This window comes from Neodiprion fabricii, chromosome 2, assembly GCF_021155785.1.
Source record: "Neodiprion fabricii isolate iyNeoFabr1 chromosome 2, iyNeoFabr1.1, whole genome shotgun sequence".
Lineage (NCBI taxonomy): Eukaryota > Metazoa > Arthropoda > Insecta > Hymenoptera > Diprionidae > Neodiprion > Neodiprion fabricii.
This window is the reverse complement of record NC_060240.1, coordinates 2,044,911-2,062,576: the sequence shown is the minus strand read 5'-3', so window position 1 is coordinate 2,062,576 and position 17,666 is coordinate 2,044,911. Positions and strand designations below refer to the sequence as shown.

Sequence of the window (17,666 nt, the reverse complement as noted above, 5' to 3'; positions counted from 1 at the left end):
TCAACTTTTCACCATTTCATCACCTGCTACATTGCATTACAATATTCATAGTATATATTTATGCTGATGCAAATTAGTTTAATTATTGCATATAAAACTCTCTCGCGCGCGTTTGAATAATTTAATTCAACGTTACGAATATAGCGATGTGTGATAGGCCTAATAGAAGGCAACTGAACAGACACAAAAATCCGGTCGAAATGAAAAATTTTTTATCAATACTTCCTTCTTGACCGACTGAAATTTTCTCTGCTCCTGAGTAATCATTTTTTTGTGATCAACGTGGACATTATCTCAATTTTAGTTCTCGGAATAATGAATTGTCGACAAAAAATAGAGATAAGAAAAGACGAGGTTTTCGTCAGTCTCCCTCTCAATTCTACACGCGCGAATGATATAATCGACTAATTGTAAATTGGTGATACTCGACCGGTTAAAAGTGTACAATGGTACTTGTCTCATAAATATTTTCATCCCAAATTCTTGTATTACATAGTCACGATCACCAAAAATCCAGGAACGAAAATCACTCACACAATATTACAGTAGTGAATTGATTCCGTTCGGATTCCGTCATGACTAAAAATAGAAAAGCAACCGACCAAGCATCATAGAGGTATAAGAATAGATTAGGGGAGCTATACACTCTCGTGCAAGGGAAGTATCTCCGCATTGGAAAGAGAAAGAAGATGAAACGTGGGCTATCTTTCTTATGTATGCTGGTGCATGCGCACTACGATCACAAACATCTGAGTCGGTGAGCGATAGCAGCAGGTTAGTTAGTACAACTTGTTCACATACAACAGTTCGGAAAGTTATGTTTCGAAAATAGTTTAGAATAATAAAATATCCACGCTTTTACAAATGGCTAGTAGTTTTAATTCAAAGTCAAATTTCCCCATCTTAGAAAACGCGCGACAGCGCACGCTTCATTAAAGAGAGAAGGGTAGACCGCTTTAATTTTCTCTCTCTCTTTCTAGTTGGGGAACACTTTTAGAGCCGCCTTCCCTCCTCTGTTCTTATACCTATATGCTGAGCATGCAAGTTGCGTCAATTTCACCGACAGATAGCGCTCCCTACCGAGGAAATAAGCAACTACTCGAAGCTGTTGCGGTGACGTAATCATATTTTTTTATTATTTTTTTTCCCCCGAAACGTGATAACTGCGCAGAAGGTACAAAACCGCAAATTGACGGGAGCAGCGACATCTTAGATTTGCAATCAGACGTGATGTCAGCTGTAAAGTAGCGATGGGTGTGTGTATACGTGATAGTCGATTGACTACGCGACCCCGTATCGTTCGTTAAGTTAGATACGACGGCGACATACGTAAACAGATCGTATCGAATAAATAGTGAAAAATTATCGTGATTATTTTTTTCTTCTGCAAATCCACTCACACCAAATGTCACATATTTTGTAAAACGAATAATATCGGAAAGGTGAAACTATTAAAAACAGAGAAGGAAACACTTCATTCATCAAAATGGTTCAACATTATCAATCTCCAGTACGAGTTTACAAACATCCTTTTGCACTTGTCATGCTGGTACGTATAAATCCATATTACAATATGAACCTTCAACCTGACATTGTAAAAATATTTACGACAATTCACAGTCTATTTAATTGACACAAGATATATATTTTTCTTTCTTCGTTTCTCTCATTTACACTGAATCTTTATGTCTTATTTCACCTTTCTCCTCCACTCCAAATTACATCCATTTCAGTCACTGTAAATTGGCCCATTAATTAGATTACCTTTAATCGCCTTGACAACTTACCACATATGCCCAGTACGTATGTATCATTTATATACATACATACAAGGATAAATAAAAGGAATGACTTTCAACTTATGTCCAACAAGCCTTGAAAGAGAGCCTCGAGAATTTATTTAATTGCCGGATGTAAACCCTACCATCTTAAAATTTTTTTTTTATCTGTATAATAATCATAACGATAACAGTAATAATGATAACCATCAATGATGAGAAAATATAATTATCCCATTATTCTCTTATTCAATCATAGTCTGATGTTCTATTGCCGCCGTCGGATTGCGTAACATGAATATGTGATAAAATAGAAAAATAAAAAAATAAACCGGTTGGCTGGCTGGTTAAAATCTGGATGAAATCAGTATTGGTTTCAGTTTTTTTCCTGCTTTTTTTATCTCCTCTCCCCTGACCTTAATTTTTTTTTTGCTTACTTCCCCCAAAATTGTTTACAATTCACCATGGGCACTATCAAACTATCGGGAAATTAGCATGTAGCCAAATTGACAGTATGATAACGATATGATAAATGGTTTAATTTACATACAACTGTATACAAAAAACTCCAAAACATGGATCAACTAGTGAATACTGAAGGTCACTATACAACGATCATTGACACAGGAAACCGTTAACGATGCTTAAAATTAATCGTACACACGAATATCGTTTGGACACTATACGCCCATTTGTATATGAAATACTGATATTCGAATATTCGTCTATTGCTATTCTACGAATGTTTTTTAAGGTCGGCGTACGGAGCTGGCTAACAGTAACCCAAATCCGTAACTGGCGATCGTTTGGAATTCAAGAGCAATATCACGAGAACGTATGGCGGAGAATAACAATGAATGGGTGATTTTTCAAATGCGTTTTTGTTTGTTTCTCCTAGGCGTACGAAAGAAGATTTCCAACATGTCCTCAAATACCCGTTTTCGTTGGATGTGAGGTAACAATGGATGAAGAGAGCAATGGTGGGGCGATAAGGAAGACTGAACGACGTTGTAAACTGAATGTAGAGGCGCCTTATATTCTGAAAAAAGTAGGCCACCTTGTCTTCTACATTACTCTTTTATCAAATGTTTTTTCAGTACCATTGTTCCTTCAATGAAAGTGGTTTCGTTCTATATATTCGGTCTCGCGAACTTTTTTTTTCCTTCTCTTTTACAGATAATCGGCGTTGACTTTGTCTACTTTATCCAACGCAATGTTCTTGATAGACGCAACAGCATTTTGGAAATTGAAGCGTGTAACGAAAGCTTCTCCAACAGAGTAGGCGTTGTAGAAAAATGTAAATATTATGTGAGTATAAGTGATTTTCTTTAAATCTAGTCATCTTTAAAGAGAGATAAAGAAATGTTGAAGAAGTGGTAGAAAGATGGATTTTTTTTCCCCAGTAATATAATAGCTAAATCAATTTTCAGATTCACCCAGAAAATCCAAATTGGACATGTTTTGAGCAAACGGCTAGTTTGGACATAAAAAATTTCTTTGGATTTGAAAACTCGATGGAAAAGTTAGCCATGAAACAATATGCCCAAAATATTGCCAAGGTAATAATCACTGGAATTTCATCCGCGCGAATTATACTATCTCTGAACATTATCAGACAAGAATAAGTAACAAGGATTTCTTGATCACATTTCAGGGAAAAGAAATAATTGAATATTTCGTAAACCAATTGAAAGAAGAAGGCATAACATACGTAGAACCCTGGACTGATCCTTCGCCACAGAAAGATATTGAAGTCGATGTTCCGTGAGTATTCTCCCCTCTGATTATACAGTTAAAATTAGACCAAGAATCCATATAGCTGATGCTTGAAAAGCATTTCAAGAACGTGTACAGCCAGCTTATAACTAGCCTAATGATAGCGATGCTGACTAACCACGTTAAAACCCACACGTTAAACACCAGTTTATTTACTCATGGTTAATAAAACGCATGTAAAACTTTTCAGCATCAAAGGCGAAGGAGAAGCTGTAGGTAATAAAGAACCCGATTCTGAGACGAAGCTTCCAAGCAGCCGAGGTGAGATACCGAGTTCCGAGAATTTAGTAAACGCGAAACGTTTTCTCACGATTGTTTGACAATATCCCATTTTTTCAGACATGCAACTTTCGTCGGATTACATTGCAAGATATCTAGGAAAACTAAATATGATGCAAGAAAGTAGATTGGTACAGTTGCGTCATAGTATAGAAGAATTACGCGGCAGTTCAGTTCCAGCAGATGCTACGTTGCTTAGATTTTTACGCGCTAGAGAATTTTCAGTCGAAAAAGCCAGAGAAATGCTAACGCAGTCGTTACACTGGAGAAAGAAGCATCAAGTTGATAAGCTTCTGGATGATTACGAAGCCCCGCAAGTTGTCAAAGATTACTTTCCCGGAGGTTGGCATCACTTTGACAAAGGTAAACAGATCTTGGAATGCAAACCACTATTACCTAATTGACATGATTGTCAGAAAGCGTCATTCGATTTAATTAAATTTCAGTTAGAGAATTAACTTGCAAATGCAAAATTGTTGAATTATATTGTATTCAATAATTTTTTTTATTTTTCATCACATATTTTTATTTGACAATTGACAGACGGCCGCCCGCTTTACGTTCTACGATTGGGTCAAATGGATGTTAAAGGGTTGCTGAAATCAATCGGAGAAGACGAAGTCTTGTTACTGGTGAGGATTTGTTTCCCCTTTCTTGAAGTTAATGCGAATTCAGTTGACGAAACGAAATTTAATTTTACATTAATATTATAACAGTGCAGAAGTTGGACATTACGAGGTGGAAATTTGAATGATAATAGATAATTGTAAACGCTAAGAGGGGACCCGCATCAATATCTAATAAGCGATAAACCATGATTACAGGCTTTGCACGTCTGCGAAGAGGGTCTGCAGCTAATGGATGAGGCGACAACAATTTGCGGCTATCCTGTGTCTCAGTGGACGCTACTTATAGATTTAGAAGGTCTAAACATGCGTCATTTGTGGAGACCTGGTATTAAGGTACGGTAGTTTTACTATTATACAAGGATGAGAAAAGAACCAAGAATGTGAAAGTACTCAAGTGTTTGATTCGTATGATGGTAAAAACAATTCTCTAGAAAAAGACACAACTCAGAAGATCAACAAGGAGTTACTTTTTATACTTTCAGGCATTGTTACGAATAATTGAAATCGTCGAGGCCAATTATCCCGAGACAATGGGTCGTGTATTGATTATACGAGCTCCTAGATGTTTCCCGATATTATGGACACTTATCAGCACCTTTATACGTAAGTTTGAATATTTTCTCGTAGCGAATTTTCTTATCAGTTTATTTTTCTTTTCATTCTTTTTCTGTCAACTGACAAGCATCTAATTGTAAAATTACTAAGGCAGGTGAATTTTGTTTCAGACGAAAATACGAGAAACAAGTTTGTATTTTCTTGCGGTACCGATTATCAAGAGCAGGGCGCTGGAGGTCTGACCGATTACATCGATCAGGATGTGATACCAGATTTCTTAGGTGGTCCATCAGAGGTAACGCAATTTACGATTATTTATATATTAGATAATATTATTAAGAACTATCTGTTCCGTGATTGAAAAAGTTAATGTAATTGCTTTGAGAAAAACCCATCAATCGATAGTTGCCAGAAATAAAAAGTAGTAATGCATTGAATTGGGTGACAGGAAGGAGTTTGCGAGGTGTATGATATGGTACCGCGTCGCTTTTACGTTATCGACGCAGAAGCCAGCAGTGTAAGACCAATTGATGAAATATATAATCTGTGTATTGTCGTTCACACGTCACAGATCATATCGCCGACACTCTTGGTTTAACGCCAAATTTAATGAATATTGTGTCTCAAGGTCCGAATGATACTGTCATAGATTACGATCAATTAATATCAGTTCAAACAACGTGCCAAGAATAACGCCGCTCACAATGCTGCAGCATAATCGTACCTTTTTTATCATGTGCTTTTACACCTTTTTTGTGTCCGTTAATACATTTGATTATATTCACCGACGTATTTTTTTTTTTTTTTTCTCTTGTTTTTGTCAACAAAATACGCAATTTAACATTTATAACTACGATTGAGATACTGAGCGTAAAGTAATGTTGAAAATAATTCAACCACACTACATGTTCATCATATGAATGTTCAATGCACCAAAGTTCTGAACACACAACAGAAACAAATTTTAGGAGAAAAATAACGAAAAAATTTATCCGATCTGTACCTGAAAGCTATCAGCTCCTGTAATATAATAAAAATTTCTCTCTGTCACGGAGTTTAAGCATCAAAATGCAGCTACTTGAAACTAAACATCTTTTTCCTGTTCATCAGACATTCATAGTAGACGGAGGTGTCGTGCCAAAGCAGTTGTATCGGCTAGATCTGGAGGTTGGTGCTTCAACGGAACACGAGCACAGCCTTTATCAATCTATAAGTCTCAGTCGTGGTCAAGTCCATAATGTCGTTATACATTGTAACGATCCAGGAGCCGTGCTGACGTGGGATTTTGACGTCATGAGACACAACGTGACATTTACCGTACTGCGTAAAACAAGAAACAGTATATGTGACGACGCGGGTGGTGAGTGTATTGTATACTCATTTTTTTTTCCTCCATCTTTTGCAATCTAAATGGCCTATCAATAATTTTAAATATTGAATAAACCATGCTTCATTTTTTAGGACCGAGTCGCTCGTCTTTCACTAACGGTGAACTAGACGCTGCCGCAACTAAAGAATGGAAGGAAGGAATTGATTGCGTAAAAGTTGAACCCAGTGTATTGTGTCATGACGGGGAAAGTATTCAGGTACGAATAGGATGAGATATTTCTTTTCGTCCCGTCATTTGATTTTTTAAATATGTAGCTAACGACTTTTTCACTACTTTTATACGCTGTAAAATTCTTCCTATATTTTTATTCCCTCCTGAAAACAGGGTACTCATATAATGCAAGTAGCAGGAAGTTATATCCTACAATGGCAGTACCAAGAAGATCAAACCGAACGACTACCAGCAATTACATCTCACAAGGCCCAGCTTATGTATTTCCACGAAACTCTGCCGTCGGTTCAGTACAGGTAATAAAACTTGCTTCATCTCAAATTCAATACAAGAAAGTGGAAACAAGTTTTTTACTTTTTCTTTCTGTTTATCCAGAAAACTGCGTTATTACGATACATGTACCAGATTTTAGCTTCGCAATTTTCATTTTTATTTATGTCTAAACAGAGGCTCGATGATGAGTTTGCAGTCAGCAATTAGCGGAAAATCCATCGCTAGTTCATCTTTGTCCAGATGAGAGACAATAATTGCTGAAGATTGTAGCCACGTACCACTTGACGATGACGCCTGAACAATCCGATGTAAACTACTTAATAGCTTAAAGTCGACTAGCAGAATTAATTGCTACGTGGATTCACCTTAGAACAATATATGAAAACAGTCAGGTCGCTGATTAAATTATAATTTTTTTTTTTTTTTTTTGCAACAAATTTGAAGTTACGTACGATACATCAAGAATGAAGGATATTTCTAGTGAAAATACGATTTACAAATCTAGATCTGTGAATAGTGTTTTGTAAACTTTTCTGTTATATATTTTTTTCTTTTCTTTTTTGTTTTTATCTTTATGTATTACCTAATATTATCGGCGTGAAACAGTCTTTTCAAAGAAATTTTAGACTTGTTTGGCGTTAGATGTAATTAGACAGACTGAAGTGCAGCTAGCTAAAAAAAAAAGAAAAAAAAACGAGTATAGTACCTATATTCAAATCTCTAATCATCAATTCGCAGAAATGTTTTATTTATGTTCGTTTTTCTCCCGTTTTGGAGATTTTAACGTTCAGGCAGAGTTATTAACGAATAGTGCAGAATCGTTCTGTTTACTGTGCAAAAGAGGAATAATAACTTGGTGATATGATGATATATCTAAATAAATATTTTAAATTCAGTAGTACGAAATTGGGGTCGTTGTAATAAAATTTACAAAAGATATATGTAACACACGACAAAATTTGGTCGAAAGTGAAAAAAAAAATTATTTACACTTCCCCCACGCTGCGACTACAGTAATTTGTATGTAAATATACACAGACTTGCTATAATCAATTAATATTGAAGCAATATTATAGAATAAGTGATAAGAATACAGACCTACTTTTGAGCCAATAAATACTGGACTATAAGGAAAAACATACACATAATAATGTCCTATAAATGATACGGGTGAATTGATATAATTATTCGGTATCAAGCAATAATGGAGTAACGAGGATGAGATGGAAAAAAAAAAAATACTAAAAATTGAAAAACCGTATCCAATAAATTTCACGTATTCACGTATGTCGATACCTTGCAATAGTAAAGATATGAACAAACTCAATGTAACAACATTTCACAAAAATGCAACACATGTACAAAGAGGCAGAAAACAAATAACCAAAAAACAAAAAAAAACAAAAAAAGAGAAAGAAAAACGATTTACAATATTGCCTAAATACAATGATCAAAATAATTATCGAATTTCATGTACAACATACATGCTATGAAACAATCAATTGAAAACTGATCACAATAATCGAAGATATGTTTAAAAAAAAAGATTATGTAGCTTAGGAATTGACACGAATTTTGTAATGCATAATTTCAGACTAAAGAATTAATTTCGAGAGAATAACTAATATAAACGCGAATGAATTCTGTTTTGGAATAAATTTTGGTAGGAACCTATGGCCCTCCCGCCCCGTCCAGACGTTATGCTTACACAATGACATTGATGTCGATGTTATAATACGAAATAATGGCATTTCAATGTAGGAAAGTCCTGTAATTATAATTTTATCGTCTTTTATTAATTGTTGTAGAAACAATTACTAATGGTGCCGGTGTAGAAAAAACCCCGTCAAGTAAACATAAAAATGTATCACTTGGCGTTAAAATATGTAGATCATTAAAATTAGTTCGCTTGTAAGATTATTTTTCTTTTTTTTTTTCTTCATCGCAATCGTTCAATAGCGTGAATTTTCTTTTTTCCTTTCTAATAAGTTTAATACTCTTAATATGAGGGATATTGAATTAAATTAACACTTGGCCAATTTCACGGTCAGTTTAATAAGAACTAAATATAAATGTTAGGAACCTAAAAAATATTGGATTTTAGAATCTCATATTTGTCATTAGCGTAAAGTTTATATGTAAACAAGTACAGACGTACGGTAATATTGCTTACGTCTTACTGTCCTAAGAAGTAAAATTCAATAGCTGCGATGATGTTTAAATACAGAGAAAAGGTTTCAAGTATTTGCTCTTTACGATTAATCAAATTTTTTGATAAGTATATCGTATGACCAATCGAATGGCTTTGTGTATTGCTAAGAATTAGCTTACGCGGCACCCATCGATCTTTAAGATGTAGAATAGTGAATTTGTGAATAGTAAAAAGAGCGATTATTACAATGATAATAACTGATGATCACGTCGGTTGTTAATCATAAATTACAGCTGAGAAGTACAATACTGAAAACTAACCATCTCATGCATGTTAGCGATGATAGATTAATTGATTAGTGTTTAAAATAAAGAAAAAAATATATATATAGGTATATATGTATACCAAAAAAGAGAAAAAAAAATAGTCGATCAAAGTTATAGCAAATTTTCAGTAGATTATGAATTGCAAGTAGTTGGTCTATCATTCGTGGTTTATCATTGTACAAACTTTGATTCTCTTCTCTAATAATTTTACTGACAATACCGTCTACTAGAAAATGACTTGATAAGAAATAACTAATGCAGCTCAACAGTATTGAATATTGGCCAAATAGGGTAATATTTTACCAAATAAGTTTGTGCCCAAGTTAAAGTGAATTGAATCGACGATATGAAATGAATTTCAACAGCTTTATTATTAAACTTACATATTTCCCTAAGTATAAGGGTAGAAATAATCGGTATTGGTTTCAAAGTTCCGATTGATATTTATCGAACAAAGATTAGAATAAAAGTGTTCATATTCTCAGTTAAATAGCCTGACGAATACAAATATAATACGACACATATGACTTTCGACAATGTTAGTAAAACTGTTAGAAAATGTTTAATAATTGGTACAGGTAACTGGAATTGTTACTAAATAAACTATTGGATTGTAATAGTCATACGCTAAGTCAGACACTGTAGCAGAAGAGTAATGCAAGTGGAACCGCCTAGAGAATTGAAAATTTGAATATTTTATGCAGTCTTTTTAAACAGTTATGTATTTCTAAAAAACATGGCTTTTTGCAAATACAAGTACAGTCTTTTGGAAAAAACTCTTTGCAGAAGTTCTCTCATATATAATACTCGTGAAACGGTGAAAGACAAGTTTTTCTTTAGCAAAAATCGTGCCCTCAAAATTGCGTGCCAAAATATAACATCTATGTTAATAAAGATTGTTTGATCTGCGTGCATTATTCTTCTAACACTATTTCTTTAGATATGTGGTTTTAAACGTATTCAAAAACTTTAAAGTACGTTGTGTGCAAATATAACGTACAAGGACAAAAACAAATTGTAAAAAAAATTAGGAAAACATAATTCATTCGTAGAATAATGTTGATGACAAATGAATAGAGCTATATTTAAATAAAAATCAAATATAACTTTTCACGATCAACTTTCATTTTCCAATTATCCCTTGTCTAAATCCAAATCTCTGCAGGGGATCGACGGACAGGAAATGTAATTAGGAACCGGTCCAATGATTTTGCCTATCGTTGCCTCGTCATAAATAAGAATAAAAACGAAATACAGATGTACGAATATAATTCAACCGTTTATTATAAAAACACAGAACGCAATGTTCCATCCTCATTCATTCTCATTTCACACATCATAACTTACAGATACCGAGATGTTGTAGTCTATACTTATACACATAATTACATCTATCGTCGTTTAAATCCATACTTTTTCCTTTCGTAGAATAGATCCGTTTTCGAACTTCCCAGGTTTACAATTTTCGGGCACCCGTCTCTCTGTCATAAATATTCAAAGAATTAGCATTTTCAGCGTCACCAATTTGAATCTTTGATAACAACCTTACGTACATCTTTTTCTTGAATTGTACATTCTTTGCAGTAATATGCATCAGATACACCAGGTCCTCCGCAGATAACGCAACGGCCTTGGTAAGATCCATAATTACATTCGTCACAAATTCGTACCAGTGTACAAGGTCTCACATACGAGTCGCAGATTACACATTTTCCATCACACTTTTCACATAATCGACCAATAGCTGGAGACGGAAAATTCAAATTGTTTGTAGAAAATTATTCACAGGTGAAGCCAGGTTGGCTAGGGTGATGTTAGGTTATGTCAACATGTAGAATCGGCAGAATGAGCCATGAAGTAATATTTTCAAGGTCACAGTTTCGAAAACGATAATACCAGTAGCCATACGTGTTTCACGAGCTATTATTAGCAATGAAATAAGTCATAAAATCTCGAAACGAGCGGAGATAGTAATGATCAGCATTGCGATCAAGTCTTACGCTATTTCTCAAACAACTTACCAACGCCCGGCTGTTTCCTACAAAATATCAAATCTGGATGATGCTTAGCCATGCTTTGGAATGATTAGCGTCCTTCGGATACCTCAGAATACTTAAAATTATTTCGTCGACATCAACTGGCAACTTTTTGAAAATGACCGACCTTACCGAAAACGGATGTATCGGTATCAAATTAATTTTCAACATCGGTACCTTCACCCGCCACCAGAGGGTACATTTTCAAACGGAAATACAAGGAATTTGAAATTTAAACTTGCTATGATTATTGAAATGAAAGATTAAACGAAACATAGATGGAATTGAGACAAACGTTATATTCCCGTATTTCACACAAATAATCAAACTATCAGAGAGAGCGAGAGAGAGAGAGAACTGAAAGCACAAGTCTTCTATTTCGTTTTCTGCTCTCTCTCATTTAGACACATTCGGTAATCCACATCATGCGTTTCGAAATCAGCCCCCGGTGCTGTCAACTATCTTATGTCGTTTTTCGCTATAGAGTTCGTAGCTGGTTTTAGTCCTAGGGAGTTTTCAGCGCTGCCAGTGAGTGTTGGAACGCACTCATAAATTGTCATAGACTATTGACTGAAGACTGGACGGCTATGCTAACAAGATTTTGTGTACTTATGTGATTATGTGATAGAAGGCCTCCGCCGATAAAGAAGCTTCAGATCACTCCAATTCCACTTGCTGAGTATTGGTCACAAAAATTTATCCTAGGGTAACAGATTTAAATTCTTCAGTCAACGCAGACTCACTCACTCACCCCCTTGCACCCAAATTCAGAATATATTCGCTGATGGATCCGCAGTGACCAGTGACAATCAGATTAGAGGGAATAATTCAGATAGCTGCAATCCTCGGATGCACGAATTTACCAATCCAAGTACCAGAATTAGCTTCCTCGTAGCGCGTTCGCTGACTGCAGTTTGGCATTATTTGGCATGTTAAAGCACAGTGCGAAGTGTCGGTCGTGTGCGTATTTTTGGACATCGCGCGTATTTACGCGTACGTATTATGTACGTGAGAAAAAAGTAGTAAGGCTTCAACTCGGAGGGAAGGAATAGGGTGATATTCGACCGTAGTAAATTTTGTATCATTTTTCATTCCTGCCCTCATTATTGCGCGAACGATTTCGGGGTGAATGACGGGTCGCAAGTCCCGTAATGGATAATTCTAATTGGGATGCAGGTGAGTCTTTCAATTATCTCGTTATTTCAACCCCTTGATAATTTGTTCTGGTTTCACGACATTGGCTGAAAATGTGTTGAAAAATTGAATATTTTCACCACGGTATGCAATTTTCATGTAGAGAATCACCGAAAGTCAATGAAAAATATCTGCGCTACATTAGTCAGTTTTATTTGTTTATAGATTGTTAATTGAAATTCTCTCGTAAGTAATTGTCTCAATTGGGTAGGACTCTTCAAATCAATTCTATTGACATTTTAAACCGTTCGTTCTAAACTAGAAGTAAGCAAAGCCGTGAAATCTTGTTGATCTTTCAAGCTGGACAGATTCTCGAGTCCTTACATCAAACTTGTAAATAGACAATAACTATTTATAGAATAGTCTTGAAGCTCGGTTATACACAGTTTTTATGCTTATCTCCTATTTCTATTTCTCTGTACAGGTACTCATGCTGTATGGTATTAAATTTTAGGTTTTTCATTTCATTTTCAGCCTTATCAAAGCTTCTCAATTCACTGGAAGATAATAAGACTGAACTCCCAAGTTGCAGCGAGGAGGAGCTTAATTTTCTCAGTGAAATATTAAAGTCGAAGGAGCTTAACGCGTTGGTTAACGTTCACAACAAGATCATAAATATCTCCAATGATGACAAATTCTTTCCTGTATTATCAAACTCCATGGACGTCAACGTCGACGTTTTGGATGTACTTGTGCCAAAAACACGTGGATCCGCAGATTGCAAGCAACTGTTTCTTTTATTACAGAACCGTCATATGCAGGTAAGAGAAGGAAATCAATGAAATTGAAAAATACAAGGAGAAATTTCAAATGAAAAATCTTTTCATTCTTCAATAATAATTTAATTTAGGGAGGAAAGAGATAGCCATTCAATTTCGATATATATCCTTCTTTTACAAATATCAAGTATCATGCTTGGAACAATTAAACGAACTTTCACGGATGAAACAAACTTATTCACGGCACTCATTTCGAACAAGCGACAAAAAGAAAAAAAGTTAAATCCATTAACACCCTTGGATTTTCAGGCTCTGCTATGCACTCACGACGCAGTTGCGAAAAAGGAATACTACCCAAAAATTCCTGAACTACCCCTGGAAGTCGACGAAGACGATGAAATCATAAAAATTGTGGAGCTTATCAAGTCCAACGAGCCCTTGGTACGTCTTACCGATCACATCAAATTTTCTAGGATTAATTTGGTTTTAAGAGACAGCATAGAGGGACAACAAGATTACTAGAGTTACGGCGAAGCATTGGCTTTTTTCCCCTTCCCAAGATAAATAAGTATCATCGAAAGGCCAATTGTATTAACGAATTTCTTTTATCATTGACAAACTTGCTTTGAAGTGCGGTCCTGGTGTTGAACCAATTGTGGTAAGTTTCTCATCGGGCTTTGAAGATTGGTTACTTTCATTGGCAAAACGTGAAAGAAAAAAAAAAAAAAAAAAAAGCAAAGAACAATAATGATAATGAATCACATCCTTTCTCTCTATGCATTGAAATATGAATTAGCCAACTTTCCTATTTCCCTACTAAATTCGATTCCCGACCATTTTGGTGCCAAGTATCATTAGTTACCCCCAATAGTTATACCATAACCGAGCAAAGTTGAACCCTGTAAAGATTGTTTAAAAAATATTGCACGGTCACTAAATACTCGCGCTTCAACCGATGAGTCAAGTTCTCTGATTCCGCTATGCTGTGCTATAAACTGCACTGTCGACAGAAATAGTAGCTGTCTACTACATAATGCTCTTGTTCCAGAGCAAATGATTGAGTTCCATGATTTGTTTTTTTATTGTTTTTGTCTCTACACTTTCTGCTCAAATGCGATGCTTGAATATTAAGACAGAAAAGCATAATTGATCAAAAAAACCATGACTACGGTAACCAAATTCAACTTCTGACGAAATAAACCTATATATCAGTTCCCATTTACTAACAGGGAGCAACGATAAAGACTTGCGAAGGAACCGACAAGATAGTCTTCGCGCGAATTCTTCTAGGTGGCCCGGCAGACAGATCTGGGGCTATTCATGTCGGCGACGAGGTTCTTGAGGTGAACGGTATCAGCGTTGAAGGAAAGACACCGGCTTGTGTACTGAAAATTCTCGTAAGCAGATTTTTACTCCATTGAAGATCGTTCTTTGGTGAAAAAGTGCATTATTCACCGTTTTGATATGATGTTTTAGGACGATTTTGAGGGCACAGTAACATTCAAACTTATTCCAGCGAGTAGCAGGTGCGGCGTCAGAGAAAGCAAGGTAACATCGAGAAACCTTGTAAAATTATAATTACAATAGGTATGTTTGAAAACAGGATGAAACTTCCTAACAACCACTTTCACAGGTTCGTGTTCGGGCACATTTTTCGTATACTGCCGCGGACGATCCTTACATACCTTGCAAAGAAGCAGGATTAGATTTTGTCAAAGGGGATATACTTCACATCGTAAGTCAGGATGATTCTCACTGGTTAGTATCGTTTCAAGCGGGGATAAAAACGCTGAACTAAACTTTATTCAGTAATTTCTTGTGAAATTAATATCAAGCGATCTTCCTAGTTTGACTTGAACGTCAAAACATTTTATTGTTTCAAAGGTGGCAGGCGCGACGTGAAGGCGATCGAAATATGAGAGCTGGCCTCATTCCTAGCCGAGCCCTTCAGGAGCGAAACATCGTCTTAGAGCGACAGCTCAAGGAAAAGAGCGATGAATCTGACCATATGAGTATGTAGTACACGTTGCTATTTCATTGTTAATTTTGTAGACTATCACAGGTTTGATACAGTCAAAAACAAATCAATCCTCCTTATCTCCTGCCTCTCTAATTCGATCGATGAAACTTTGGGCTGCTTTTGTTGATAATTAACCGCCACGCACTCCTAACTATCGGTTAGGCCTGTGTTCTGTTCCAGTGGCTTTGCCTGCCCTGTGTCCCCGTCCCCAGACCTCTTCGCTCGTCTTGCCCACAAAGTGCAACTTGCAGGGTCCTAAGACTAAAAAAATCATGTATGACGTGGCAGAGAATGACGACTTTGACCGCGAGGAGATACCGACTTACGAGGAGGTTGCCAAACTCTATCCAAGGCCCGGATTCTATAGACCTGTCGTCCTTGTTGGACCTCCTGGGGTCGGCAGAAACGAGCTCAAACGGAGACTGGTCGCCACCAATCCAGAAAAATATAAGACTCCGATTCCGTGTGAGTTTTAAAATGAATACAAATTCTAATCCCGATATGGGAAAGCTCTCGGAGATTAGAAAAAAACTAAAATAACCAAGTCACTCGCTGTCCGACAATTTTTATAAATTTTCTTTTCTCCGTAAATTAGATACTTCAAGATCGCCAAAACCTGGGGAGGTGAACGGCAAAGACTACTTCTTTGTATCGCATGAAAACATGAAGGCAGACATAGACTCTGGGAAGTTTATAGAGTACGGTGAATACAAAGGAAATCTTTACGGCACAAGCCGGGAGAGTGTAGAGTCGCTAGTAAACGCCGGGTATGTCTGTGTGCTTAATCCGCACTATCAGGCTTTAAAGATGCTGCGAAACCCGCAGCTTAAACCGTTTGTCGTATACGTGAAACCGCCCAGATTTGAAATACTGAAGGAAACTAGAAACGAGGCAAGAGCGAGATCGACATTCGACGAGAAGAACTCTAGAGGTTTTACGGTAAGAATATTATATTTCACTTCGTCGCGTGTATCCCATTAAACTTGAAACTTCACTTTTTGAACTGACCTTTTATATCCTCTCAAAAAATTTCTTTCCAGGACGACGAGTTTCACGAGATGATACACAGCGGAGAGCGAATAGAATTCCATTACTCCCATCACTTTGACGAAACGATTATCAATGCCGATCTGTCGATGGCTTTTGAAGAGCTAGTCAGCGCCATTTCGAGACTGGAAACCGTACCCTTGTGGGTTCCAGCTTCCTGGGTTCAGTGAGAATTATTGCTCTCAATAGCCTATTCTGTGTAAATTCAAGAGCTTGACACTGAGGGATAGAATAAAAAGCTCACGGTGTAGTTAGAATTATTTAAAAGCACCAGAATTTGGTGATTATAAAAAAAAATATCAGAATTGCTAGAATGGAGCAACAGAACGAATCAAACAACGCCCTACAGATCGTCTATAGAAGTTGGGAAGAATGGTTTTTGTCGGAAAACTTTTACCCTACCTTCGCCGCCTCAGAATGAACTTTGTCAATAAGTGAAAACGAGATATAAGGTTTTCTGAAAAAAATCACACTTTGTTTTCGCAAGAGAATGCTGGCGTTTAAGATTTTATTTTAAAATTTCTTATTATTTCAAGTAATGAGTAACTGTCTGTGTCGATCACCACTGATACGAAACGACGTGTTCAATCTTCTAAAGTAATAACTTAGATCGTTAATTGAATGAGAACTCAACGCCAACGCATGAAATAAAAAGAAAAATATTTGAAAAGTCAACAAAGTCTCGAGGATATATCTATCTAACATAATAGTGTTTCTGTTGAGCATACAGGTAGCATTTTTTACGATAACACTATAGCCGCCCGTATTATAGGTATCGAAATATAGATTTGTTAAAAACTGCTAGAACATTGCAATATTTTTAGAAGAAAAACAAAAAAAAAAAAAATTGAAAAGAGAAAAATTAGGAAAATTAAATAAAAAAGACATTGCAAAAGCAATGTTTAGCTATAAAACGAATTAAAAATGGTATTATAATATTAATATTGTAATTAATTTTTATTTATAATTGAATTATTATTATCATATAAATAATGATTAACCCAATTATTGTTAACTGTTGCCAAATAAATAGACAAAGAATTAAAGTAATAAAGTTATTATCCATATTGAAACAAAAGAATAAAAAATCAAAAACAGAAACCAATATTGTTGTATCCCAAGCGACTGTAAGTTATGTTATTTTACAGAATTTGTTATTAATGTATACTAATCAATATACGGTATCTGTTGAAATATTTAATTATAACATCAACGATCTTATGTCCTTGTTTCTCGGATTTCTAAGGCCCGCCATTTCCCAACAATTTTATTTCACTGAGAATATTGATGCTACTGTCCGAAAAAAAAGTCGAATTGCACA

General features: G+C 35.8%; 3 protein-coding genes and 1 long non-coding RNA gene across 8 annotated transcripts in view; 2 read left to right on the top strand and 2 right to left on the bottom strand.

Annotated features, from left to right (window-relative positions):
* The window catches only part of LOC124176097, a 72,288-nt gene that overhangs the window by 53,026 nt on the left and 1,596 nt on the right, over nt 1-17,666 (bottom strand). The window lies entirely within an intron of this gene.
* On the top strand, nt 1,193-8,272 carry LOC124176072 (protein real-time). The gene is made up of 15 exons (XM_046556893.1): nt 1,193-1,549; nt 2,677-2,826; nt 2,955-3,086; nt 3,209-3,337; nt 3,433-3,542; nt 3,745-3,815; nt 3,894-4,196; nt 4,377-4,465; nt 4,658-4,795; nt 4,945-5,065; nt 5,188-5,312; nt 6,128-6,377; nt 6,479-6,603; nt 6,732-6,874; nt 7,026-8,272. Exons 1-15 carry the CDS (start codon nt 1,487-1,489, stop codon nt 7,093-7,095), a joined length of 2,019 nt encoding a protein of 672 aa, XP_046412849.1. The 5' UTR covers nt 1,193-1,486; the 3' UTR covers nt 7,096-8,272.
* On the bottom strand, nt 10,087-11,621 carry LOC124176093 (PHD finger-like domain-containing protein 5A). Its single transcript, XM_046556942.1, has 3 exons — nt 11,351-11,621; nt 10,883-11,073; nt 10,087-10,810 (listed from the first exon to the last, which is right to left on the bottom strand). The coding sequence occupies exons 1-3, from the start codon at nt 11,400-11,402 to the stop codon at nt 10,721-10,723; spliced, it is 333 nt and encodes a 110-aa protein (XP_046412898.1). The 5' UTR covers nt 11,403-11,621; the 3' UTR covers nt 10,087-10,720.
* On the top strand, nt 12,055-17,552 carry LOC124176074 (MAGUK p55 subfamily member 7-like). 5 transcript variants are annotated; one of them, XM_046556899.1, is made up of 11 exons: nt 12,055-12,541; nt 13,034-13,320; nt 13,588-13,719; nt 13,910-13,936; nt 14,508-14,675; nt 14,755-14,826; nt 14,912-15,036; nt 15,163-15,290; nt 15,479-15,763; nt 15,894-16,237; nt 16,339-17,552. In XM_046556899.1, the coding sequence occupies exons 1-11, from the start codon at nt 12,517-12,519 to the stop codon at nt 16,513-16,515; spliced, it is 1,770 nt and encodes a 589-aa protein (XP_046412855.1). In that variant the 5' UTR covers nt 12,055-12,516; the 3' UTR covers nt 16,516-17,552. The 5 variants fall into 5 exon arrangements, with proteins under 5 accessions (XP_046412855.1, XP_046412857.1, XP_046412854.1 ...); XM_046556901.1 differs by having other exon boundaries at nt 12,057-12,541; nt 15,587-15,763; XM_046556898.1 differs by having other exon boundaries at nt 12,057-12,541; nt 15,461-15,763.